This window comes from Budorcas taxicolor, chromosome 10 (assembly GCF_023091745.1).
Source record: "Budorcas taxicolor isolate Tak-1 chromosome 10, Takin1.1, whole genome shotgun sequence".
Lineage (NCBI taxonomy): Eukaryota > Metazoa > Chordata > Mammalia > Artiodactyla > Bovidae > Budorcas > Budorcas taxicolor.
In genome coordinates this window covers 15685544-15700085 of record NC_068919.1, presented here as the reverse complement: position 1 = coordinate 15700085, position 14542 = coordinate 15685544, and the positions used below count along the sequence as shown (strand labels likewise).

At 49.0% G+C, this 14542-nt stretch overlaps 1 protein-coding gene across 4 annotated transcripts in view; it reads right to left on the bottom strand.

Annotated features, from left to right (window-relative positions):
- Nucleotides 1-14542, bottom strand: part of CORO2B (coronin 2B) — a 150337-nt gene that overhangs the window by 19802 nt on the left and 115993 nt on the right. For all 4 annotated transcript variants that reach the window (XM_052646147.1, XM_052646146.1, XM_052646149.1 and 1 more), the window contains exon 3: nt 6777-6893. In XM_052646147.1, the coding sequence (XP_052502107.1) occupies nt 6777-6893 (117 nt within the window). The remainder of the gene's footprint in view (nt 1-6776; nt 6894-14542) is intronic.

Here is a 14542-nt window from a genome sequence, read left to right as displayed (position 1 = left end):
GCTAGAATTGGGTCTCAGATGGAACATGCCCCACAGGGAAGGAAAGGGGAGTCTTGCCTTAAAACCCCATTTGATTCTAGCCACTTTGCTTCCTGGGGTCCAGTTTCTTCTGCTGCATAAAGTAAAATGAAAGTCGCTCAGTCGTGTCCGACTCTTTGTGACTCCATGGACTACACAGTCCATGGAATTCTCCAGGCCAGAATACTGGAATGGGTAGCCTTTCCCTTCTTCAGGGGATCTTCCCAGTCTGGGCATTACAGGCGGATTCTTTACCAGCTGAGCCACAAGGGAAGCCTTGCTGCATATTGAGACAGTATTCGTTAATCTTCCAGACTTCTCTGCTTTTGACACCACTGAATGTTATCACTGGGGAAAAGAGACTACTTCTGTTTGATCCACCATAACAGCTAACTGCTGGCAGCACACGCAATGGGAGCTCAGAGGAGGAGCTGGAGTTCACAAAAGGCCCAAGTAGCTGGAAAGGAATTCCAATCCCTAAACATTCGAGGGATTTGCTGGGAACAAAGAATGGATGGGTGCGGTAGGTAGATCTGCTCACAGGTTGCTCTGGAAGCGGTTACTTCAACAGGAAACCCAGTAGAGTCTGCCAAATTGGATTTCTGGAAGGAAGGGGCGGGGAGAAGTGGCAAAAGCGCTTTCTCCAGCTAAGCCAGCTGTGTCTGGGACTGTCCCTTTCATAAGTCCCTGAGTCAGAGCCCTGTTTAGTTAAACTCAGTTACAATCAAGCCAACGTGTTGGACACTGGGGGCCAGTCCTCAGCCAGTAGCTCACAGTCTTGCAGGGTCGATGGCAGACACGGCTAAGGCAAGGTGGGTGAAAGGCACAGTTCATAAAGCTGCAAAACCAAGTGTCCTGGTGCACAGGGGAGGGAGCACGTGGCTGAGAATGCGAGAGCTTTGTGGCCCACAAGCTCCATTCAAACCCAGGCTCTGACCTTAGCTGCGAGACTTCAGCCACTGTTCAACCTCTCTGAATGTCAGTCTTCTCAACTGTAAGAATAATTACACCTACTGTTATTGTTGTTATGAAGATGAAATAAACTATATACCCTGCCAAGCAGATTAGTAATACTTAACAATGCTTTGTTGTTTAATGGCTAAGTCGTGTCCAACTCTTTGCGACCCCCTGAACTGTAGCCTGCAATCCCTCTGTCCATGGCGTTTCCCAGACAAGAATACTGGAGTGGGTTGCCATTTCCTTCTCCATAACAATGCTTGCTTAATATTAACTAAGGATTATATACAAATTTTAGACAGGTCCCATTTTAGATGTGATTTCTATTTTTCATATGTGCTTTGTGGCCCCCTGAGTAGTCAATGAATGTGGTAAGAAGTCTGTCCCCATTTTACGCAATGCAAATACATTTCCTCTTTAAAATTATTATGTGATTATGAAGGTGTCTGGCTGGATCTTTCTGCTTTCTGATACATTGAGGACTGTGGCTGCTAGTGACTTAGGCCCAGGGCCTACTCAGCCCCTCTGAGAACACTGTTACTAAGTGACAGAATGCCCTGGTTAGGGGAACTGCTTGTTACATAGCTACAGCAAATAGTACTTACTGCCTACATCTGTGGTATAGGAGCTCAGAGGAGCGGAAGTTCATAGTGGTCCTAAGTAGCTAGGAAAAGATATGGATTCCAACTCCTTAGTATTTACTTAAAAAACAATTCTTTTTGGTATAGTGTAGGGAGGAACGGGCAAGTATAAGCTATAGTTTCTGCCTTCCGATAGTATCCAATTAAGCTGTACTACATTACATAGCCACGAGCCCAGGATTTCCATCCAGCAAATCCACAGGTACACTGCCTAGAGCTGAAGTCAGAGCAACTCTTCTCTTGTCTTTTCTGCAGTGAGAAGAAAAAAATCATGAGGGTCTTGCCCAGAAGGTCTTGGAACACCCATCTCCGTATTTCTCTCCAACTATTCGGTTTGCTACTAGAAACAGAGTGCATCGCCACTAGCCTGAACAAGAGGTAGAGCCTCCAAGTTCGCCTTAACGTTGATGTCTTCTGACCACGTAACTGGTTCCTAATGTGGGAAACAGATCGCTCCAAAGAGAAGGAGGAGAGAAAGGCCAACCGAGGGTCCAGAAGAGAGCATGACTGAGCATCTGCTGTTGAGAATCTTATGAAGGGGCTGCCAGCAGATGAAATGAAATGGTAAACGTGAGGTTGGACGCAGGAAGGGCTATGTGTTACTTATCATCATTATTATTGTTATTATTAATGGCTCTCCTTACATAGGTAAGGAAATGAGCCACAGAGAGGTTAGGGAACTTGCCCAGGTTGCACAGCTAGGAAGGGAGAAGCTGGGATTCAAAGGCTGGATTGGAACCAGGCCAAATGCCCTGTTTCTCTCCTCTGAACCCCTACCCCTGCTCATCCCTTCCTTCTTCCCTGGATGGAATCTGGCAAACTAGAGAGGGTGTGGTCCGTCCTTCTGCTCATCTATTCCAAGAAAGAGGTGCTACTCCATGACCCCAAGAATCTAAAAATTACCCCATCTGGGGCACAGACAACCTTCCAGGCCTCTCACTGATGGTCAACTCCTCCATTCAAGGGTGGGTCTTTAAATCCACTGCCCTATTTCTAGGACAAGGAACAGGGCCTGGCACATCATAGACACCTAAGACACGCTTGTTAAATGAATGAACCAACAGAAGAAGCTGAGAGGCCCAGAAGCCTTCTGACCATCAGCAGCTTCAGCAATGAGTCACCCGTTGGAGGGCATGCTAGCTCTCGCTTTGGCCAGTAGTGAGCTGGGTAGATGGCAAAACACCCCTTTAGTCCTGAATTGGAAGAGGGGGGCCTGGTGGGGATTTCTTTCCTAGATTTTAAGGCTTAGCATTCAGCTTAGTCCTTTTGGGAAACCAATGATGAAAGGCCTACTGGGGCCTCAAGAAGCACAAAGTGACATACATAATGGAAAGAATTTTGGAAAAAAAAAGAATCAGGGTCTCTTTCTGTCCCAGCCCTCCAGCCTGCCCTCACTGGGACAGGATATCTAGACGCCTTGGCCCACATTAATGGTTATGAAGTTTTTACTAGATTCATTTTGCTCTCGTGATAAACCATTTTACAGCAGGGGAACCGGGGCCCAGAGAGGTTAAAGAAGCTGGTAAGATCACTGATCTGGGAGCCTGGCTGCCTAAAGATTGAGCCACCCCTCCACACTGGTGGAGTCTCTGCAGCTGCCAGGCACACCGGTGAGGCCTCTCGGGGCTATGTGCTTCTATCTCTAAAAGGAGTGCGATGCTCCCTTCCAGCTCGAAGAGGTACTGGTTCTCAAGTTTATATGTGTGTGTAGGAGGGCAGGGGGGTGGGTGGCTTCCGGCTGCTTCCAGCAGGGCTGACATCCTGCCCCAGCCCACCCCCAGCTCCTGGCGGGGTGGGGAGCATCACCTCTCCTGGGGGGGTGTTGGGTGAAGACAGCTGCTGGATGGAAGAGCAGTGGAACAGAGGGAAAGGAAAGATGCTGAGCCCAAGAGAGGGGCCCGTCTCCCTTCCCCTCCTCCCACTCTCCTGGGATCGCTCTCTCTTCTCCTTGAGATGTCAGAAACCTCTCTCTGTGGCTGCTGGAGAAGGGCTGGGAGCATGAGGCTTGGAAACCCATAGCGCCCTTCCCTGCCGCCTGCCAGCCGCCCTCCCTAGCTGCGGCAGAAGCTATAAAAAGCACAGCCCTTCAACAATAGGTGACATCACCCAGCGGCGGAAAGAACTGGATTCTGCCAGATGCCAGGGAGAGTTACAGCCCCCAGCCTTCCCTCAGGACGGGAGCCCCTTGGGAAAGGGCTTGGTATGCTCTTGGATCCCTGAAAAGAGGGGCTTCGACTCTTGAAGACCTCCTCATGCCCTAAGGGAGAGGAGACTGGTGGGGGGAGGGGGGCAGACCTGGGGGATGGACTTCACTGGAGATTTTTCAAGGGATGGAGATATGGGAAAAGAGCTGGGAGCAGGGTTAAGGCTGGCTGGATCCCCTCAGTGTCCTCTGAACGTTGTGAGACAAGCAGAGGGTGGGGAGTGGGTGTGCAGGGCCTGCCAGGGTCTCTCTGGGTCCCTTTGGGAGCTGGTTCCCTCCCCAGCTCTGGCATGTGGCACAGTGCCTGGTATACAGTGCATATGCTGACTGACCTCTTAACCTTGGTTCTGGGTGTGGTGTCTGAGGCGCAGTAAGTTGGTTATGTGATCTGGAGTGGGTTGAAGGGTGCCTGACGCTGGAGGGGGCAATGACAGAGATGGGAAGGTCAATCAGAGCGGTGCTGGCAGCGTTGACCAGCCTCCTCACCCTACCCTGGGGGCAGCTGGTCCTCTGCCTTTCCAGCTCCCCTCCTAGGACCCAGGCAAGGATGCCCTGCTCTGTGTGCCCTCAGAGCCCTGCACGGGCTTGGCATAGGGAGCTCGCTGAGTCGGAGAGACTGTGTCAGATGAACTGAACTGTCAGCCCCTCCAGGCTCTGAGCCTCAGTTTCCTCACCTAAAGCCAGGGCTGTGGGTAGTTGCTCAGGGTGCCGGCTGGGAGTCAGGAGACCCGGGTTCCAGGTCCGTCTGGGACGTAAGCCCCTGTGTGATCCTGGGCCCTTGGTGTGCCCTTCTCCAGGAGGGGCTTGTTTCCAGTCATTGCAGGGGCAGGGGGGATATTGACTCCAATGCCAAGACCTCTGGCCCTGAGGCTGGGGAGGGGCAGAGACATGAGCTGGCTGGACTGGCAGCCAGAGCGGAGAGCTTAGTTCCTCTCTGTTCTGGAGACTTAATCCCCTTCTCTCTGGTGAGCAGCCCCGGGCCAACTCCTCTCCCTCTGTGGCCCCAAGCCCCATGTTCTTTCTCTTTATTCCCTCAACATGTACACGAGTCATACCCCGCTCCTGGGCACTCCCTTTCTCTCTGCTGAGCCACATTCCAGCACCAGCCCAGCTGGCTGGAGTTCCACTTCTTCCACAAAGCCGCCGTGACCCATCCAGGCCCTTCCTTCCCTGACCCCAGAGCATTCAGTGTCTCCACGCCACACAGATGCAGGGGCTCCTGCTCAGATGGCTTGAGAAGCACAAGTCTCACTTCAAAGTTCAGCTGCTCACCCTGGCGTCCCAAGCCTTCCCTCTCTGCTCCTGACCTCCGTTCACAGCCTCCCTTCCTGCCCAGTCACCGTCTCCATTTTGCTGCAGAAAGTAACCGAACCTGATGGACTGTGCCCATCACAAATCCTTGCCCTTCTTTCTTATGCTGTGCCCTGCCCCTGATGTTGCTGCTCTCAGGAATCCACTTGAGTTGACTCAGGGCTTTGACTTTTAGGAGTTGGTCAAGCCTATTCTACTCTATTAGCTCCCTCCACAACACTCCCTTTTACTAGACACTGTGCCAGCTGACCTCCTCCCTACCCCCTAATTTATTAACCAATGGGGACTATTTGCTGTGAATCTTTTTCTTTGGATAATTCATTAGATGGACTATATTCATTCTCATGTATTCATTTATCTTTCTATTCAATTCATCTACCTACTCACCTTCATCCTGTCATCCTTCCTTCCTTCCATCCATCCATCTATCCATTATCCATCCATTCAGAGATCTATGCATCAGTGTAGTGATCCATCCAAAGATCCATTCAGCTAGCCATCTGTTTGTCCATCCATCCAACCAACCATCCCAACCAACCTCCTAAGCATCTACTAGGTACTAGGCTCTGTGGTGGATGCTTGGGATTCAGAACCAAAAGGCCATGAGCTCTCAGGCCAGTCTGGAAAGACAGGAGACATGAGCACCAAAGTTTCTTCTAGTTCCAATATCCTGGGAGTCTATGACCTGCCCCCAGACTATGCCAGTAAGGACTAGCGAGATGCTTGTGGTCTGATCTTCCCTCATCTGGGAACACCAGGGGCTGGAGCAGCCCCTCCTCGCCAGCTCAGCTGAGGCTCTTAAATCCCGTCTTGCTCCCAGGCTGGTGTGTTGACATTGCTGAAGGGCAATTGAAGAAAGGCCTGGGGCCCTTCTCCAGAAACACAGACACTGCTGCCAACACCTGACTCTGCCTGCACGTGTGCAAGTCAGCAGAGCCTGGGGAAAGGGCGACCAGAAAGCAGCTTCACATGTTGCTCTCCCTGGATTCTTTATCTCCCCTTTCCAAATTATCTGCCTCCTGTCTTCCTTCATCTCATCCCTCCAATCTGTTCTCTCTTCTCCTTCCCTCTGTCTCTCTGTTCCCTCCTCCTCACTTTCCTTCCCCTATTTCTTCTTTCTCCTCATTAAGTGGTAGGATGCATGGTGTTCAAATCCTGGGCCACCCCTGTGGGTCCTTGGACAAGTCATGACAAACCTCAGCCTGGTGCCCATCCCTAAAACCATGGCTCACAGAGCACGAAACTACCCAGGCTGCAAGAACAGGGTCTCTTTTGCTCATGGCGCATCCATTTCTCCCCCTTTCCCCTTCTTCCTTGCCCATATTCCTCTTCTGATCCTTTTCCTTTTGTGGTCACAGATGAGTGCCAAATCACAGATTTAATCTTTTTGTTCTGTTCTCACCTACAAAGTCAACACCTCTGAACGAAATCACGGTAAAGGCAGCAGACCTGCCATACAGTTCATGGACTGGCTCCCTGTCCTCTTCCTCACTTCCCGTCTCGGGGCTAGCCTAAGGGATGACCAAGAGGGCAGAAGAGAGGCAAAGAAGGGAGAAGCAGGAAATTTAGGGAGGAAGGCCTCCAGGAGGAAGCACGGAGGCATCCCCGTGCACCCACCCTCTCCGGGGAACACCCCCCCTGCTCACCGACGTGTCCTCTGAGCACGAGGCAATGATGTTGTCGATGAAGGGGTTCCACTTGATGTCCAGCACATTGCCCTGGTGGCCACAGACCTTGGGATAGTTGGGTTCGATCCTGCCCGTCTGCCAAGGAGAGAGAGGGAAAGAAGAGAGAGGGGATTAGTTGGGTTCGATCCTGCCCGTTTGCCAAGGAGAGAGAGGGAAAGAGAAGAGAGAGGGGATTAGTTTGATGGCCCTGGGATGACCCAAAAGAAGAGCCAGAAGGTCCTAGAGGGCCCACTAATGTTTCTGGATCCCTGCATCCGGCTGGGCCAGACCGCTCTGCGGCTGCATCCTCCCAACCCTGAATGGTGGTGGGAGGGTCCCAGAGCAGGGTGGCTGGGGCCATGCTGGTCCACACGACATCTGAGTGCAGCTTAGAGAAAGGTGTCCCTTCCTCAAGTGAAAACATCTAAAGTTAAGATGTACCCATCCACCTGAACCACCAAAGCCTGGTGGGCAGCAGCGCTGGCAGTTCGTGGGCCGTATGTCTGTACTTCCGCCCCATCTCTAGGGGCAGCTGACCCGGACAGGTTTGGATCAAGAGGCGGCTCTTTCCTGCCGCTCCAGGAATTGGTGGAGAGGTCTGACTCTCTGGGCACACGCGCACGTTTATCTGCCTGGGAAGTGAACGGTGCTGTTCCCAGATGCGGCGCATGCTTGTTCAGCGTGTGCCCGGTGCCCTGTGGCTGAAAGCACCGTCTCTGGAACCACACAGGCCTGTGTTTGAATCACAGCTCTGCCGCTTTTGAGCTCAGAGGCCTTCGGAAAGTCAACGAACTTCTCTAGGCCTCGGTTTCCTCATTTCCTTTCTTTCTTTTTTTCACTGCTTCAGCAACTTTATTTTCAGACACGTGGATATAAAATCAGCTGGAAAGCTTGAGAGTGCAGCTGTCATAAGAGAGGTTCCTCATTAGTATTGCTGCGAAGATTAAATGAGCGAATGTGCTTAACAAAGTACTTAGCGTGGAGATTATCATCATAGTGAATGCCCCATACCCGATACTAGTTATATCATACAGGTTAGATGACACCTCCTCCAGGAAGTCTTCCTTCAAAGAATTAAGCACTCCTCCTCGGTGAGCTCATTGTCTTCTGTTCTTCCCTCTATTACAGGCACCATCACAAAGAATTGCAGTCTGCTTCTGTCTATGAGCAACTGAGGACTGTCTTGTCTCTGAATCTCCAGCAACTTACAAGTCTGGCAACAGTAGGTGCTCAGTACATGACTTGAAAGACATCCTGCAGTGGAGATGCAGTCCACAAAAGATGGAGCAAGGGGAGTCGGGGTGAGGGGTAGTTCCATGCCTACTGGCTGCAAAGGTGGAAGAGAGGAGAAATTGGAGAGAGAGGCTGTGTCTCCATCCCCAGGTTAACAGGAGATTTTTGGTGTGTGGAGGAAACAGGAAGGGTTTTCCCAGTCACTGCCCATCAGCTAACAGTGGTTAGGTGATCAGAGGCACCTGAGGCAGGTCAAAGCTCACCCTCCTTATATTCCTCAACTGAATAAGCAGGAAATCAACCAGTTTCAGGCAAGCCCCTGCTACAGGTGCCTAATAGTTCCCCAGTGTGATGGGGCAAGAGTTATTTTAGAGTGTGTGTCCTGCCGTAACCTCTTCCCCACCCACTTCTTGTCTGAATGTCTATCTCCAGGTTGTCTGATTTTTTTTTATAACACAGCAATGGCAGTGGTATGGAGGGTGAGGCATGAGGCAGAGAAAGAGAGAGAGGAAAAAGGCCTCGGAGATTGTACTTGGGAGAACTTCACTGACACTGTATCCTGGGGGAAATTAGAGATTTAAGGAAAAGGATTTGGGGAATATGGCTCTCAGTTAAGAATGGGATCCCCTTTTGCATCTTATGAGGGACACGATATGAACTGGAACACCCTTTTCAATTACTTTTAGGCTGTTGGACTATGTTTCTTTAATTGAGACTCTGAGCAGAGACTGATCCACACATAGCCCTTTGGATTTACTAGAGTTACAAAGTAGCTTCTTTAACTCTCACAAAACCCTGGGAATTAGGCATGAGGAAATGAATGCCCAGAAATGTTAAGCAACTTGCCCAAGGCCACCCAGCTGAAAGCAAAGCTAGGATTCCCACACAGGGGTGACCCTCAAAGCCGAGCTGAACCCCACTGCTTATTGCTGGCCAACTCCCCTCCTCCAGCGCTGATGTCCACGGGCTGACAGGCCCTGCATCACCTGTTTCCACGGCTCACGCGCTCTCTGCCAGAGCCTTCTCTCCTTACATCTGATCCTGAAGGCTGCCCTGAGTCAAGCTGTCTGCATTTAGCTTTCGGTACCCAGGCAGATCTCAGGGGCACTGAATCAGTCAGTCAATAGGTAGCCAGCAGCTAGCAGCAGCTTCTGGTCAGCAGCCTGCAGGTGATGTCCTGGAGGGACAGGTGAAGCCACATCACTGGAGTGTATCAGAATGGGGAGAGGTCAAGTTTCTACACTGGGGGGTGGGGGGTGGGGGTGGGTGGGCTTCCCAGGTGGTGCAATAGTAAAGAACCCACCTGCCAATGCAAAAGATGCTGGAGATGCGGGTCCGACCCCTGGGTCAGGAAGAGCCCCTGGAGAAGGAAATGGCAACCCACTCCAGTATTCTTGCCTGGGAAATCTCATGGACAGAGGAGCATGCTGGGTTATTGGTCCACGGGGTTGCAAAGAGTCAGACACAACTGAGCTCGCACCCATGCACCATCCTGACAGAGCATATCCTTCCAGGTGGACTTTCCTTTTCAAAATGGATGCCTTCCCCAAAGGGATGGTTAACATTGATTTTCATGGCTGAATCACATTGTTGTTCTCGTAAATGGTGACCCGCAGAGTTCTGCAGTGCAGAACCTGCTCAGCTGTACACAGCATCCTCAATGGGAGGGACCTCTTTTCAAATTGGCAGCTCTGAATTTTTCTGTTTTATATAGTAGGGATCAAACTCTGGCCCACGGCAGTGAAACCACTGAATCCTAAACCACTGGACTGCCAGGGAATTCCCTAAATTTTGTTTGAAAGACAAGATTCATTGCTAAGAAGAAAAGTTTGAAAACCACAGTTATATAGAGAAATCAAGCAAATTTTAAAATACAATTATTAACACCAGGAGAAGAACTGCATAAGAAAGCTTATACAATCACAGTGATAATGACTTATGGACAATATTTACATTGTGGTACTAATGTAAATCCTGAATGTTTATTTAAACATGGACTTCCCTGGTGGCTCAGATGGTAAAGCGTCTGTCTACAATGCGGGAGACCTGAGTTCGATCCCTGGGTCGGGAAGATTCCCTGGAGAAGGAAATGGCAACCCACTCCAGTACTCTTGCCTAGGAAATCCCATGGACGGAGGAGCCTGGAGCAGGCTCCTGCCCATGGGGTCGCAAAGAATCGGACAGGACTGAGCGACTTCACTTTCACTTTCAATAATGTAAATCCTGAATGTTTCTTTAAACATGAGTTGTGCTATAATATACTGGGCTGGCAGAGGTAGGAAAAATGTGTGTGTGTAGAGTTAAGCCAGGAGACGGAGCTGCTAGAGAGCCAGCTTCCATAATAGGAAGTCAACAGACAATGTCTAAGATCTTAAAAAATCAAGACATTGAAGAGAAAGCATGTCGTTAAGAAATACAAAGAGAAGTACAAAAGGACCCAGCTCAAAACACTGGAAGCAGCTAAGGAGTAGGAAATGAGGGGTGTAGCAAAGTAGGGTAAAGATCGAGGGGACAGGGCCTGGTGTGCTAGCAAGCGTTTAACAACTGATTTTCCAGCAAAGAAAGGCCCTGGTTTGGAACATTTGCCAATTTCAGTGGCAAGTGCCCATCATTTCAAACTACCACGGTGCTATCACCAGAAGCAGAGTTAAAAGAGACTTGGGAGGCTTCTCTGGTGGGGACAGGGGATAAGAACCTACCTGCCAATGAGGAAGACACAGGTCTGATCCCTGGTCCCGGAAGATTCCACAGGCCAAGGAGCAACTAAGCCCAGGAGCCACAGCTACTGAGCCTGTGTGCTGCAATTACCAAAGCTGGTGTACTGCCTCTACTGAAGCCTGTCCATCCAGGCTGGTGTACTGCCTCTACTGAAGCCTGTCCATGCAGAGCCCGTGCTCTGCAACAAGGGAAGCCGCTGCAGTGAGAAGCCCACGCACCGCAGCTAGAAAGGAGCCCCCGCTCGCCACAGCTAGAGAAAATCTGTGTGTAGCAACGAAGACCCAGCACAGCCAGGAAATAAATAAATTAAATAAATAAGATGCATTTATTAGGAAAAAAGAGACAGCAGCACACCAGACAGTAGTAAAATAATTAGGAAGAAATAAATTTTTAATATTTAGTACTTCTGTTTTTAACATAATTCATTTAATTGAAAGTTGCATAAATTGTAATAATCGTGCTTAAAAAGTGGCAGGGAAAACTCCTAAAAATTTAACAACATGCAAAAATTAAACAAAAATTTAAACATGAGCTGGTGTAAGCCCACCCCAGCACAGCCCTTGCAGTGTTATAGGCCTCAGTACTATTAGACTTCATGACCCCTGTACAATTATTACTCTTAGAGACCTGACAAAGAACAAACAAATAAAATGCATGTATCAGATGTTCTAAAGGAAGCTTGTTCTTAAATTGTTTTCCTGAATTTGTAATAAATGTGAACAATCCTCTCCCCAGACCCTTCAAATGCCTCTGTTTTCTGTTCTACTTTCTGGATGCAGGTGTGGCTAGAGACCAAATGCAGATCTGGTTCTTCATGGCAACCCAACACTGCCGTCTCATACTTGTGCCCATGGCAACACTAATAGCTATTATTAATATAGCAATATAATCAAACATATTAATTTACAGACACCATCACATTTAATCCTCATAGCAACCCCAGCTTGTATCTGAGAAAATAGTTGTGTAAAGAGCTTCTCCCAGGTGGCGCTAGTGGTAAAGAACCCGCTTGCCAACGCAGGAGATGTAAGAGACAGGGGTTTGATCCCTTGGGTTAGGAAGATTCCCTGGAGGAGGACATGGCAACCTACTCCAGTCTTCTTGCCTGCATGTCCCACGGGCAGAGGAGCCTGGTGGGCTACAGTCCATAGGGTTGCACAGAGTGGGACGCAACTCAAGTGACTTAGCACAGCACAAACAGCTTCTAAGGAGTGAAGTCAAAGTTTCTCACTGTTTCATAACTTTAGAATCACTGTTGAGATGGTCAGCTCACAGAATTGTTCCAGCAGGAGGGTTCCCCGGGGTCCTGGGGTCTAACCTGCCATTTGAACCTCAAAAGGAGCTTGAGCCTCAACACAGCTGGGACAGAAATCTTGCTGCATAGTGTGGGGAGGGGGTGCCTGTTACACGGTGTCTGTAATCACTGGGGAGATCTTCAGGCTGTTAAGGGCAGGCCTTGTCCTGGCCACCTTGAAGGACAAACCCAGTCGGGACAGACCTTCGATGTCAGATGGCAGGGGCCGTGCACCCTGAGTCTTCTCAAGGAGGAGCCCACAGCTGGAGATCAGGCTGCAGCTCAAATATTCCTGAGCTGCCAAAAGACAGAGCTGGGAGGGGCTGGGACATGGCCTCTACAGGGTGCAGGGGAGGGCCAAGCAGGGCAAATTTCCCACAGATCTATTTGACAGGGTCTTGGGCTTCCCCGGTGGTTCAGACGATAAAGAATCAGCCTGCAATGCAGGCTACCTGGGTTCGACCCTTGGCTTGGGAAGATCCTCTGGAGAAGCGCATGGAAACTCACTCCAGTATTCTTGCCTAGAGAACCCCCATGAACAGAGGAGCCTGGTGAGCTACAGTCCATGGGGTCGCAAAGAGTCGGACACGACTGAGTGACTAAGCACAGCACAGGACAAAGACTTTCGTTTTTATTTGTATTATGTATTTTTCATATTTTGGCCGTGCCACGCAGCTTGTGGGACCTCGGTTTCCAGACCAGGGATCGAATCTGGGCCGTGGCAGTGACAACGCTGCATCCTAATCACTAGGTCACCAGGAAACTCCCTCGGAGACTTTTAAAAGTTTCTTAGCCTTTGATCAATAACTCCACTTTGGGAATGCATCCCAGAGAAATGAACAGGGACGCATACTAAGACATTCACTGCCCGGTTATTTGTAAGAAGGAACAAAAATAAAAGCTCAACAATGGTACATTGCGGAAATGAATTTTAGGATGCCAACATAATGGACTATTATGAAATCACTTAAGATCATATTTTCAAAAAATATTTAATGACATGGGAATTGCTCAAGGGCTAATGGTAAGTGAAACAGTCAGAATCAAGTTTATACCTGAAATGATCCCTAGCTATTTAAAAAAAAAAACACAGTCTGTAAGAAAATGCATCAAAAGGTTAATAGCGACAATCTCTCGTTAGTTGGATGTTAGTTTTTCTCACTTTTATGCAATGAACATTTATAATTTCTAATAAAATATAAATGTCATTTAAAACACACACACACCACAGTGTTTTGTTTCTGGTACCCCAGGTGGGAGATGATCACCATAGATTTGATTGAAAACTATCCCTCTCTGGTTTCAGTTAAGCAAGTCTTAAGGAAATGAGATGCAGGCTCATACTGACCAGATTTACATGTTTCAGAAGCTTTGGTGGAACATAGATATGGTTTGCTCACACAGGTTTCTTTACTCACTTGTGGCCACATAGATAGTTTAGGGGAAAATAAGATCCTTGAAAGTGAATAAAATTATATAGCTAATTGAAAATATGTTTCAGTGTGTGTGTGTGTGTGTGTGTGTGTGTGTGTGTGTGGGTGGGTGGGTGGGTGGTGCATGTGTGCAGGCAGGCCAGGCTCTCCCTTGGAGAGGCTGGACGGTGCGCCTCACCCAGCAGATTGCCAGGGGAACGGCGGGTACCCTGGGCCCCAGTCCAGGCTTTATTTGAACCCAGTGAACTGACTGAGATATTTTCAAAACAACCTGCATTGCAGCTTCAGCTTCCTAGAATTTCCCATGGTTGCAAAGCTGAATTTTGTACACAGAAGCAAAATGTTTTCTTACCTGGAGAATCAGCTTAGTGAGGCAGAAAGAAAAGAGTGAGCAGGAGGCAGGCTTTCTAGACCCGGTCTCAGGCCACCTCATCAACCTAATGACCTTGACCATCAACCAAATGACCTTGAACGTGCCCCTTGGCTTCTCCGGGCTTCCCAGATTCCTGGACCCTGAGCAAATCCCTTTCTGCTTCTTCCTGGCTGCCCATTTTACTGTATGAAGCCAGGCATACCTGCAACCAGAGGGCCTAGCTTCTGGCACACCAGGACAGAAGGCATGGATGAGCATCAAATCATGGGGATGGCATCACTGGAGATAACAATGAAAAAGACGAGGATGGCGATACAGACCGTTTGACAAGTGCTTACGGTGTCTCGTGCTCAGCAATTTGCATACATTATTTTATGTAAGTCTTGTTACAAAGTTTTAGTAACTCCAGCAAGGACCTACTGTATAGCACAGGGGACTCTGCTCAATATTCTGTAATAACGTAAATGGGAAAAGAATTTGAGAAAGAATAGATGCGTGTATGTGTATCACTGAGTCACTTTGCTGTACCCCTGAGACTAGCACAACATTGTTAACCAATACAAACTTTAAAAAATTTAATTTATTAAATCCTACAACTCCCCTATAACAACCCATTTTATGGATGAGAAAACCACACTCTGGTCAATGATTTGCAGAAGGTGATGCAGCTGGGCAATGAGAAGCTGCAATTTGC